This window comes from Copadichromis virginalis, linkage group LG23 (genome assembly GCF_057382275.1).
Source record: "Copadichromis virginalis isolate Kocher_CV1m ecotype Utaka linkage group LG23, C_Virginalis_male_GT1.1, whole genome shotgun sequence".
NCBI classification, from domain to species: Eukaryota; Metazoa; Chordata; class Actinopteri; order Cichliformes; family Cichlidae; genus Copadichromis; species Copadichromis virginalis.
Genome location: NC_140639.1, coordinates 6722425 through 6734530, shown reverse-complemented (window position 1 = coordinate 6734530; position 12106 = coordinate 6722425). Strand labels below are relative to the sequence as shown.

Here is a 12106-nt window from a genome sequence, read left to right as displayed (position 1 = left end):
CTGAACGGATAATTGGAGGTGAGCTTCCCTCCGTCCAAGACATCTACAGGAAGCGCTGCCTGAGGAAAGCGGGGAGGATCATCAAGGACTCCAGTCACCCCAGCCATAAACTGTTCAGACTGCTTCCATCAGGAAGGAGGTTCTGCAGCATCCGGTCCCGTACCAGCAGACTGAGAGACAGCTTCTTCCATCAGGCCATCAGACTGCTGAACACTTCATAGACACCTCAGCTTCACTACTGGAACTTAAACATTATGCACTACACACTGTACAGTAATGCCACTGTTTTGCACATGTCTCAACTCTGTATATTTTTATATATTTTATTTTTTACTATTTAATTTGTAAAAATGTGTATACACACACACACATACACACACACACGTAGAAAAACATTTAGTATACACATCCAGAAATGCATACACTATTATATATTGTACATATATTTATTAGTTTCAGGTTGGCAATTCTCGTATTTTGCTCGTTTGTGTTGTTGTGTTTTGCACATCTCTGTTGCTTGTGGGGCTCGCACACAAGAATTTCACTCGCATGTGCTGTGCCAGTGTGCCTGCACATGTGATGTGACAATAAAAGTGATTTGATTTGATTTGAAAAGAAACGATTCACAGGACACTGCAGTACTTTAAAAAACAAAAACTATCTTTAGCAACAGTAACTTTAAATATTTTCATTCTGTATGACTTGTCTCTCACATAGTTGTAGAGAAATGTTGGCCCACTTTTAATAACTCTTTGTCATCTTCCATCCCAGACAGTAAGCAGAAAGAAGCAAATCATCATGTCCCACTAGCTACAAGTGCTATGTTGATAATATAATAGAATAGCATAGCATAGAATAGAATAGATCTATGTACAATGAGATTGAAAGAAACTTCTGCCCAGTGGAAACATGTAAAGAACAAAAAGGAAAAGGTAAAAGTGCACAGTTCTCCGGTGCTAAGTACATACTCAAGAATAAATATGGATTTTATATATACAGTAATATATAACATTGCACATGTTACATATTGCAAAGTGATTAGGATTATGACTGGATTCAACTTTATTGTCATTACACAGCTATGAATACAGGGTAACGAAATACAGTTTGCATCTAATAAGAAGTACAAGAATAGTAAGTGCAATAAGAGCAGATTACATACAGATAAGTTAAGCAAATATACAGATGTACTACAGGCAGATGTACGGATATACTAATATATACAGATAAGGGTACTACAGTGGCTTGCAAAAGTATTCACCCCCCTTGAACTTTTCCACATTTTGTCACATTACAGCCACAAACATGAATCAATTTTATTGGAATTCCACGTGAAAGACCAATAGAAAGTGGTGGACACCTTATCCCTGACCTGTCTGGTGTGTTCTCTGGACTTCATGGTGTTGTTTCTCCCAATATTCTCTTAGACAACCTCTGAGGCCGTCACAGAGCAGCTGTATTTGTACTGACATTAGATTACACACAGGTGCACTCTGTTTAGTCATTAGCACTCATCAGGCAATGTCTACGGGCAACTGACTGCACTCAGACCAAAGGGGGCTGAAAAATTACCCAAACAAAAATGTTTGGAATCATGTATGATTTTTGTTCTACTTCTCACGTGTACAACACTTTGTATTGGTCTTTCACGTGGAATTCCAGTAAAAATGATTCATGTTTGTGGCTGTAATGTGACAAAATGTGGAAAAGTTCAAGGGGGCCGAATACTTTTGCACGCCACTGTATAAAGGGTGGAATGGTTATGAACAGATTATGTACGGAGAGACGAAGTATACAGATGAACTCTGAGTAGACTATAATAGCTAACAGTGTATGCACTGTACCAGAGAGCATACTATGTCAGTGTCCTAAACTACAGTATTAACCAATATGAGCATACGGTGAATGTTACAAATGAATGTGAATCATGATCATGGTCCCTGAGAGGGATAAGGGGTTATGGATGGAGAATTAGTGTGGATGGAAGCAGCAGGGGACTGAGTTCAGTAGGGTGACAGCTGTGGGGAAGAAGCTGTTCCTAAACCTGCTGGTTTTAGTCTGTAGGGTCCTGTAGAGTCTTCCAGAGGGGAGGAGCTGGAAGAGTTTATTGGCAGGATGAGAGGAGTCCCTGAGAATGAAGTGTGCTCGGCGTAGACATCTCTTCTTGTGGACATCCTCAATGGCAGGAACATGAGGGAAAGAGGAACAGGTGGCAAGACAGCTGGAACTAATTGGGCAAGACAAGGAAGTAAAGCACAATACAATAACATGAGACAAAACCTTCAAAGTAAAAAAAGAAATCCACAGACTAAACCTAGAGGCACAATGCTAACACGGAACAGTGGGAACACAGAACCAAAACCTAAGAACTAACAAAGACACATCAAGAAATCAAAGAGTAATAATACCAAAATGGAAAAGACTGCGTCGCCGACCCAAGACCGTGACAAAAGAAATAACTGGGAACAACCATATTACAATCCTCTGTAATGCACATTGAACCTTTAGGGCCTTCTAAATCTAACTAATGCAAATAAATCACACTGAGGTTTCTTTACACTGAGAGATTTCTTTGTGTTAAAGTTTGCACTTTGCTCACGGTTCAGCATGAGGTGGGACTGCAGCGCTATCAGTGATTCAGGTTACAAGTTAACCTGTGACCTGTTCTCAGGATGTATCTAGTCAGAGATAGATCATTAGTCATAGTTGTTCTGTGTATATGTTCCTATTAAGTGGATTTAAGATTTATGTCAAGTTTAAAGCTAAGGCATTTGGAGGATTTATTTAATGGTTCCACAATATGACTTACCCCAGACAGGCTGTTGTCACAGAAGAGCAAACATGTCCTCTTGTGTTCAAAGTTGACCATGAAAAGTTGAACCTTGACATACCTGGACATGTTGTCTGCTGTTCACTTGTAGCAGGAGAGTTGAATAGAAGATATGGAGTCGATATACAATCTTCTCTGCTTGGAGTGGATAGATGGCAGGAGTATTTTAATATTTTTGACTGTTTTTCTACTGTTGACAGATATTCTGAAGAACAGAGTGCCAAAAAACTTTCCTCCTGGACCCTGGGCTCTTCCTTTCATTGGTGACCTTCATCGTATCCAGTCTACCAGACTTCACGTGCAGTTGACAGAAGTATGAGTCCTTACCAAAATAAAAAATAAAGGTATTACATTTGAGGTTTCAAAAACCTTCATTCAACCAGACAGATTTCACCTGCAGCTGACTAACTAGTAATAAAACAAGAAAAATAATGTGAAAGGAAACAAACATGTGAAATGAATCACTGGAGTGCAAGGAGGCATAATTTACACTGGAGTAGACAGAGTTGTTATTTAGCTTGCATGAGGCTTGAAGCAACTATATAATGATTAAGGCTTTATTTAGCAAACTTTTACTGGCTTGTGCAAGCCCTACATACAGGGTCAATAACAAGTAAAAATATTAATCAATAAAATGGAATCGTCAACCTGGAAAAACAAATCTAGCACAATTCATAAATTAAATGGACCCTAAAATATACTGCATTAGGATTGTAATATTTTAGTTTATAGACATAAAATTAGTTAATCTGTAACATTTTAATCAATTACATTCAGCAATGCACTAATTCCAATTTCTCAAAAGTTAATTTTTGAAATATTTGTGTAATGGGTTCTGTGATAGTAATTTGGGTTCTTCTTTTGAAGTTTGGACTGTTTGCTTAACCAAATACGCGTTATATGTATAATGTACTTGTACGTGCTTGTAAATAGTTATTTATTTTTCTTTCTATTCAAATATTTTTAACAAGTGAAATTATCACGACAAAAAGGTTAATTATTTTTAGTCGCATTCCTATGTGTATATTTGGCTTCAATCAACCTAACAGGTTGTAGCCTACTATGACTAAATTTTAGCAGTGCTGATATTTAGTAAACAAAAAACAGCAACAAGTATTGATTGTAGAAATGATAAATATAAATAGCCTCCTACGAATGTATCTTGTTCCAAAAACAACAATATGCTGTCTGTGTTCAGTTTGCAGAGAAATATGGAAACATTTTCAGCCATTTTCAGGAGAGAAACTCAGTCTGGACTTCATTTTGGGAGCCACACGCAGTCCCAAACCTTATCGTCTGTGTGCTGTGCCACGTTAGAGCATGAGTTATCCTAAACTGAGCATGTCTGTTTCTCTGCTCTCTCAATGACTGTCTTCTGCTATTATTTTCCGTTGTTTTTAAGTCAACTCCAGTGAAAACATTTCTTGAAAAAGGCTGTTTGGGAACTAAGGATGCTGGTATTTTACAGAATAAAAAAAACAGAACATCCACCAGCTAGCAATATTCACACATGGCTTGGAAAGTAACGATAAAAAGATCTCTACCAAATTTACTTTTTTCATATATTCCACCTCTAAGTTTCAGGATGGCTGCTAGGTTTTGTGTAACAAGCATAGGAACAAATGAAGTGTGGACATAAGCTCCTCAGTGCAGGCTCCAACCATGTTACATAAGACTGAGGACATCTTGGGAATTCCAATGTAAATAACAAGTCAGGAGGTTGAGCTCTTCCAGCTGGTTACTATGGAGCTGATTGTAAATTGAAGCTTCAAACTTCAAAATGTATTTAGCTCCAAACTTCTTAAAAGTCTGCTTTGATATTGCTTTTCAAGTCACAGATATTTGCAGAGTTTTTAATGTAAATCTAAATGTAACATAAACATGTTAAGTATATGTGCCAGTTCTAAATATTATTGGTTAAATCTAAATGTTATGGGAAACAAATTTGCAGTATTAACAACCCATTCATTCCCATTTGAGTGTTTCAATACAGCTGGATGATGCAAAAGACTAAAGTACACAAATAGCAATTTGGGGGGCGCTAGCCAAGAAGTTTGCTCAACTGTCGGCCTCAATGTAATAGCAGGAATACACAAACCTGCAAACAAATTGTTGTATAGAGATTAATTATTGGGCAGCATTTAATGACTGACAAACGACTCTGTTACTTTAACTTCCCCTTGTTCAGTTCAACTTGCTTTCCCCCTTTTTTAAAAAATACATTTTAAACAATTAATCACTATTCTCTTAAGTCAGTGTATAAAAGCGATCCATTTGAATAAAAGGCACACTGATATCTTTGTTAACTGTATCATTTTAAATAATTTTTCTTTAAAGTTCTCCTCATTATTCTTCCCACATTCCAAACCAAATTAGGAGTCGGGTTTCAAGATAAGGTGCCAGTGCCTTTAACCTACTGGGCGGTTTAAACGTTTCACACACTGAGTGTGTTGTTTTCTTTGGCTCTGAATATGTTATGTAATTATGGCAAGAACCCAAAGGTCGACAGAAGAAGAATACCAACTACTGTAAACCATACAGGCCAGTAGAGGTCTGAAATATACTGCTCAAAAACTGATCGTGCTTAAATCACAAATGAGATCTTTGTGAATGAAATATTTAATAAATATATTACGTAATTTTTTGAGAAAAAAAAACAAAGTAGACAGTCAGTGAAAAACAAAGCCATAAGCTTTCTAAATTTAACTAAAAGGTAAAAGTTTTATTTCTCGGGTGTTTTCTTAATTAATAAATGTACGAAAACAATAATCCTACACTGAAAGCACACCGTGTGTCTAAGACCTGAAACAAGCACTGTTACCTGTGTTCCTCCTAAACGTAGCCCTAAATTTTCCTAACTTCATACACTGTTACAACTCCGATTTTTCTTAACCACCTGGTACAGGTGTAACAGTTGTAACAGAGTGTCTTAGAGATGTAGTGTAATTTTACATTGGTTAAGTCTTATTAACCACGCGCTTTTATTTTGAAAGCGTCTTTCCACGTCCTCTGGTAATAAAACAATCATCGTCACATTTGCAGATATAGCCCATCTCAACAAGCGACAGCCTAACTAAGCGAAGACATGGAGACATTATACAGCCTTCTTGGCTCAGAGTGGATAGACGGCAGGAGCATTTTAATCTTTTTGTTTGTTCTTCTGCTTACGACTGAAGTTTTGAAGAACAGAGTGCCAAAAAACTTTCCTCCCGGACCGAGGGCTCTGCCTTTCATTGGAAATCTTCATCGCATAAGACCTGATAGAATTCATCTGCAGTTTGCAGAGGTATACATACTGCTACTGCTACTACTAATTTTTATTAATAAAATGTCATGTTATAAAAATAAAGTGCCCCAGGCATTAAAAGTGGTATTACACCGAATTAAGACACGTAGGATACGGTGAACAAGTGGGTCTTCAACTTAGCTTTAAAAAGCTCCACAGAGCATGCGTTGAAGGAGGTTGTTCTACAAAAATGGGACAAGAAAAGAAAAAGCACGCTCTCCAATAGTTTTTTTTCTGGCTTTAGGAACATGTAGAAGGCCAGAATCCTGACATATGACCTCTTTATTGGACAAGAGTGTAACTATCAATAACCTTACAAATATCAATTTCATTTTGTACAAATCTGGCCTACTGTCTGAAGTTTGTGTGGTTTTCCATCTGAGCAGATGAAGCTTTCTGCACCATCTTTTCAACATCCTAATTTGTTTATGTGCTAAACAGAAATAATTTCCTTTCTTGTTGCTAAAAACTCATTCTGAAGTATGCTTTCACTAACTCAGAGGGTATAACAAACGTGGCAGTTTGTCGTGAAACAACTACTGTAATCTCCACATTTTGACTTTTTCCTCTAAATAGACTTTTTGACTTTTCCCCCAGAAACATAATTTCGCCTTTTTTCAAAGAACAGTATTTTGACTTTTTTCTCAAAATACATTCTTGATCTTATTCTCAAAATGATCAACAGTATTTTTTTTCTTGCCCTAATACTCATAGAACGCAACCATTATCATGAGTTACTAGTGGGCTGGAAAGTAATAAACAAACAGACAGTGCATTTATAAAGCAAGTAAATTGCTTTTAATTGCTTTTGAAATGTGCAATAGAGCACAACAGTCACAGAGTTTAACATTGTCTTAAATATTTTCTTATATAAAATGCCTACCTATGGTATGAATAAAGTTTTTGTTATCTTGTCTTTTTGGTTATTTATTGAGAGAAAGGGACATTGCTGTATGTGAAGCTGTATTTTATTCAGAAGAAGCTGTATTAATATTGGCTTTTTTAAGAGGAAATAGCCAAAATTATGAAGCGGTCACCCAAATTAGGCAGATCCCAACCCAACACTAAACAGAATCTTCTGTTCATGTTCAGTTTGCAGAGAAACATGGAAACATATTCAGCCTTCGATTCTTTGGTCAAAGAACTGTGATCATTAATGGCTACAAGCTTGTCAAAGAAGCCCTAATCCAACGAGGAGAAGACTTCATGGATCGCCCCAGCCTACCAATGTTTGAAGAATTGATTGGGAATAAAGGTGATAATTTTACTTAAAAAGTTTTTTAAAAGTTTTAATAAGACCAGCATCACTAGCCTGTCACCTTTTTAGCAATGTTAAAACTTAAGTCAATATGTTTTTGACTTTGATTTTAAGTTACTTTGCGTCTAACGCAGTTTTGTTTTTCCAAAAGGTCTTGTGGGTTCAAATGGTTATCCATGGAAGCAACAGAGGAGATTTGCTCTTCATACACTCAGAAACTTTGGTCTGGGCAAGAAGACCCTGGAGTTATCCATCCAGCAGGAGTGCCAGTATCTCACAGAGGCTTTTGCAGATCACCAAGGCACACACAGACACACAAACACATTAAACTCACACTTTTTATGATGACACAGTAATAATACTTTTTTTTTTTTATCTTCGTTAATAATAACCATTAATGGTTAATATGGATATATCCTTTTACTTTACCCCAAACTTCTGCATGACAACGTAAACCCACACATTACTACATAAGACTCTAAATCCAACTATTCAAACAGTCATAGTGAAACACACAACAACTTCCTACGTTTTAAACTTAAACATAAGTCCATGTAAAATTTGTTTTAAAGTATCTAAAATTCATTAATATAAGTTTACTCAAATTTTTTGTCTAATGGCCTCTTTCAGGAAATCCTTTTAATACCCAGTCACTGTTAACCAATGCTGTGTCCAACATCATTTGCTGTCTGGTGTTTGGGAATCGATTTGAGTACACTGACAAGCAGTTTCAGTCAATTCTGCAGCTCTTCAATGAGATAGTGTGCTTGCAGGGAAGCATGTGGGCACAGGTGAAACTCTTTTACATACTGTAGTTGTTGTTTGACTCAGGATTCATACAGAACATATATAAAACCACTTTAACTGAACTTTTTTGTGCAGCCCAAGCTGTTTTTGCAAACGGAGCAGTTAGTGGAGCATAACTATTGTGCATATTAGACTCCACCAACGCTCTGCCTTTTCTCAGATTCTGTCACTGATATCCAAAAGCAGAAATATTTCAATGTTGAGTTCATTTAAAAACAGTGGAGGAAGAAAGTTACATATTTTGAAATCTGGTGCAATGTAAAACTGATATTAATTGCAAATAAAGTGCACTTTAAAATTGTGTTTAAATGAATTTGCTTGGTTACTTTTCATTACTGTCTATCACAGTTTAAGCCTACTTTTGTCCAATTTGAGCTACTTAACAGTAACATATTGGTTATTCTGTTTACTTCTAGTAGGTTGCCATGGGTAGTTGATAAGTGAACTGCAGAGACACCATGTGATGTAATATCTTTGAAAGCTAACTGTTTCCAGGGTGTCAGATGCTTTATTGGCTGTCTTCCTGTTCTGTAGATTTACAACACATTACCCTGGCTGATGAGGTGGCTGCCTGGACCTCACCAAAAAATATTCACTATAACCCAAAAGATAATTGACTTTGTAGAAGTCAAGATCAAAGAACACAGAGAAAACTTCAACCCATCATCACCAAGAGACTACATTGATGCTTTTCTCTTAGAAATGGGGGAGGTAAGTGTTTTCAAAATGTGTTCTTGTTCATTTACATTTTTTAATGAAACATGTTTCCCACTTCTGGCTTTTGTCACTCTGATAGAAAGAGGACGAAGACTCTGGTTTTAGTCTCAGCAATTTGTGCATTTGCACCCTGGACTTGTTTGGTGCTGGAACTGAAACCACTACAACTACTTTACACTGGGGACTGCTATACCTGATCTACTACCCTGACATTCAAGGTGTGTGTATGAACAATATTAATCCTGAATACACACTTGTGACCATCTTTCTATTAGTTTTTTTCAGGGATTTCTCACAGATCTTTCTTATGTTGGGAGAGAAAGATGTGTAAATTTCCCCCCTGGTTATCTAAGCAGCATAAACATCAGTTACTTTTTTAATAGTGCGAAATTGCAACAACAGCCACCAGTTTGTTTTCCCACTATGTGCAGAAAAAGTCCAGGCTGAGATCGATGCTGTGATCGGTTCATCCAGACAACCGTCTATGACTGACAGAGAAAACATGCCATATACTGATGCAGTCATCCATGAGATCCAGAGAATGGGCAACATCATTCCCCTCAATGTGGCCCATGTTGCAAACAGGGAAACGACAGTGGATAAGTACACAATCCCAAAGGTACACAAAGCAATTGTGAAGAGAAATTTTATAGCACTTTTGCATTTTCTTTTTTTTTTTTCAGATAGATTTTGAATTAAAAACTAGGAAAGCCGTCCTTTTATTGTCTAATGCCAGGATTCTCAAAGTTGGTTGACTGAAATAAAGTTTTGTTTTGAATTCCAGAACATCCTAAACCTGTTGTGTTAAGTTAAACAAGCCTATATGTCACGTGAGAACACTGTAACTTCCATAAAAAGCTGCCCCAACTTCACCACAAAATGCAGAAAATATATCCAGTAAAATGTGTTTAAGCTAGAAAATAAAAGCTAGAGCAAGAGTGAGAATGGGACACAAATGAGATGGACTGAGATGCTGAGACATCCCAAAATATACTTGGGGCCTAAACATTAAACACAGTATGAATATAGTTAGTTTCAATTCAATTTTATTTAGATATCACCAAATCACAATAACTGTCACCTTGGGGTGCTGATTATTGTTAAAGTCCAACAATCAACATTATGCACTCCATACTGTACAGTAATGCCACTGTTTTGCACATGTCTCAACTTTACATATTTTATTTATTGACTCTATTTAATTTGTATAATATGTGTATACACACACACACACACACACGTAGAAAAACATTTAGTATACACATCCAGAAATGGTTTTTTTTTTTTTTTTGCATATACTATTATATATTGTACATATATTTATTAGTTTCAGATTTAGCCATTCGTATATTTTGCCTGTTTATGTTATTGTATTTCGCACAACTCTGTTGCTTGTGAAGCTCGCACACAAGAATTTCACTCGCATGTGCTGTACCAATGTACCTGCACATGTGATGTGACAATAAAAAGTGATTTGATTTGATTTGATTTGATCAGATGGCTCCTTTTAGGGAATTACTTGGGAACAGTAGGAAGGAAAAACTACCTTTAAACAAGAAGAAACCTGCAGCAAAACCAGCTTCAGGGAAGGGCAGCCATCTGCTGTGACCAGACGAGGGGTGAGGGGAGGAGAAAGGAACAAAAAGACACACTGTGGAAGAGAGCCAGACATTAATAATAACTAATGATTAAATACAAAGAAATGGATGAACACATAGAGAATGAAAAAAGAAAGGGAAGGGGAAGGATTTTAAATTTAATTCTAGATTTAACTGGAAGCCAATGAAGAGAAGTGAATATGAATGAAATCTGTTCTGTCTTTCTAGTCCCTGTCAGAGCTCTTACTGCAGCATTTTGGATCAATGCTCACTGAAGGCTTTTCAGTGAGCATTTATAGTGACCTGGCACTAATGAATAGTCTACTGTAGAAGTAATAAATGCACAAACAATTAGCAATACCAGAAACATGTATGACAAACTGACTAGCACAAACGCTAAAGAGACACAAATAAATAATGCTTCTAACTGGCTGTATTTTCTCAGGGTACAATGATCATACCTGCTCTACACTCGGTCTTAAATGACGAGACAATGTGGGAAACTCCAAACTCCTTCAACCCTCAACACTTTCTCGACCAGGATGGTAAATTCAAGAGGAGAGAGGCCTTCCTTCCTTTTTCTACAGGTTAGTCAGTTGTTGCAGTTCCTCAAAATCCAGTTAAAGGATGTTTCAAGCCAAGTGTTTTAAGAAGGCAAGATTAATAAAGTAGTATGTCTTGCCATTAATTGTTTGACTTAGCAGCCATTTACAGTTACAGCCTTAACTTTGGTAGGGGATCGGTCTGTTAATGGTATCTCTGTTAAGTTCCACAGCTGCAGCAATAATCTGTGATCAAAGTGATTAACTTCTAAATTGTGTGAATAAAACTTGTGTCTCATTGTGTACTCAGGCAAGCGCTCATGTCTTGGAGAACAGCTGGCCCGGATGGAGTTATTCTTGTTTTTTACCTCCCTCCTTCAGAGGTTTTCATTCTCTGCACCTGCTGGAGAGCAGCCCAGTCTGGAGTTCAAGTTAGGAGCCACTCGCAGTCCCAAACCTTACCGCCTCTGTGCCGTGCCACGTTAAACCACCAGTTCTTGTAAACCGAGGGCATATCTTTCTCAGTACAATGAATCACAACTAATCACTGTCTTCCATTATTATTACACTGTCTTCCAGCTAATCTATTATATTCTATTATATTTGTTGTAATGAATGATGATCTCCTATATTACAATTTTAGAATAATGCCAGTTGTGATTTTTTTGTCCTCTCTGTATTAAAGGACTGTTTTCAAATATGCAGTAAATACATTCTCTTCCAACTCTCTTAAAGTCTTTTCCAAACCACATTAAATTTGTCAGACCTACCAGACTCAATGTGCTTAAATAAATCACACTGTCATTAGGATTTGTGTTTAAGGTCACAATATAGTTTCAGAATCGGGTGTGACGGGTGGGAGTACAGTTAGTTTCAGTGCTGTTTATCAGTTTGAGAGTGCATGATGTAATCGGGATACTTCAAATGGGTTTTGTGAAAATAAAATTTCAATAAACACTTTACTCTTTATTTAAAGGCTTTCAGAGTCACTTGTTGTCTTCATGAATAAAACACCACATTCTGGCATGTGAAGAAGTAAAGAACTTTTCTTGGGTGTAAATCAAACCT

At 36.9% G+C, this 12106-nt stretch overlaps 1 protein-coding gene across 3 annotated transcripts; it reads left to right on the top strand.

The window, feature by feature from the left end:
* Positions 1-2647: 2647 nt before the first annotated feature.
* Positions 2648-12017, top strand: LOC146680135 (cytochrome P450 2J4-like). 3 transcript variants are annotated; one of them, XM_085447710.1, is made up of 10 exons: positions 2648-3112; positions 6086-6116; positions 7209-7371; positions 7526-7675; positions 8005-8165; positions 8716-8892; positions 8978-9116; positions 9330-9517; positions 10942-11083; positions 11349-12017. In XM_085447710.1, exons 1-10 carry the CDS (start codon positions 2943-2945, stop codon positions 11522-11524), a joined length of 1497 nt encoding a protein of 498 aa, XP_085303836.1. In that variant the 5' UTR covers positions 2648-2942; the 3' UTR covers positions 11525-12017. The 3 variants fall into 3 exon arrangements, with proteins under 3 accessions (XP_085303836.1, XP_085303835.1, XP_085303834.1); XM_085447709.1 differs by lacking the exon at positions 6086-6116 and having other exon boundaries at positions 2648-3143; XM_085447708.1 differs by lacking the exon at positions 2648-3112 and having other exon boundaries at positions 5828-6116.
* Positions 12018-12106: the final 89 nt, after the last annotated feature.

Bases quoted from the DNA above. Each gene is read 5' to 3' on its own strand.
- LOC146680135 (XM_085447710.1), top strand. From the start codon at position 2,943: ATGGAGTCGATATACAATCTTCTCTGCTTGGAGTGGATAGATGGCAGG. The intron at 3,113-6,085 runs GTCTACCAGACT...TCATCGCATAAG, and splicing joins GGTGACCTTCATCGTATCCA to ACCTGATAGAATTCATCTGC. The intron at 11,084-11,348 runs GTTAGTCAGTTG...TTGTGTACTCAG, and splicing joins CTTCCTTCCTTTTTCTACAG to GCAAGCGCTCATGTCTTGGA.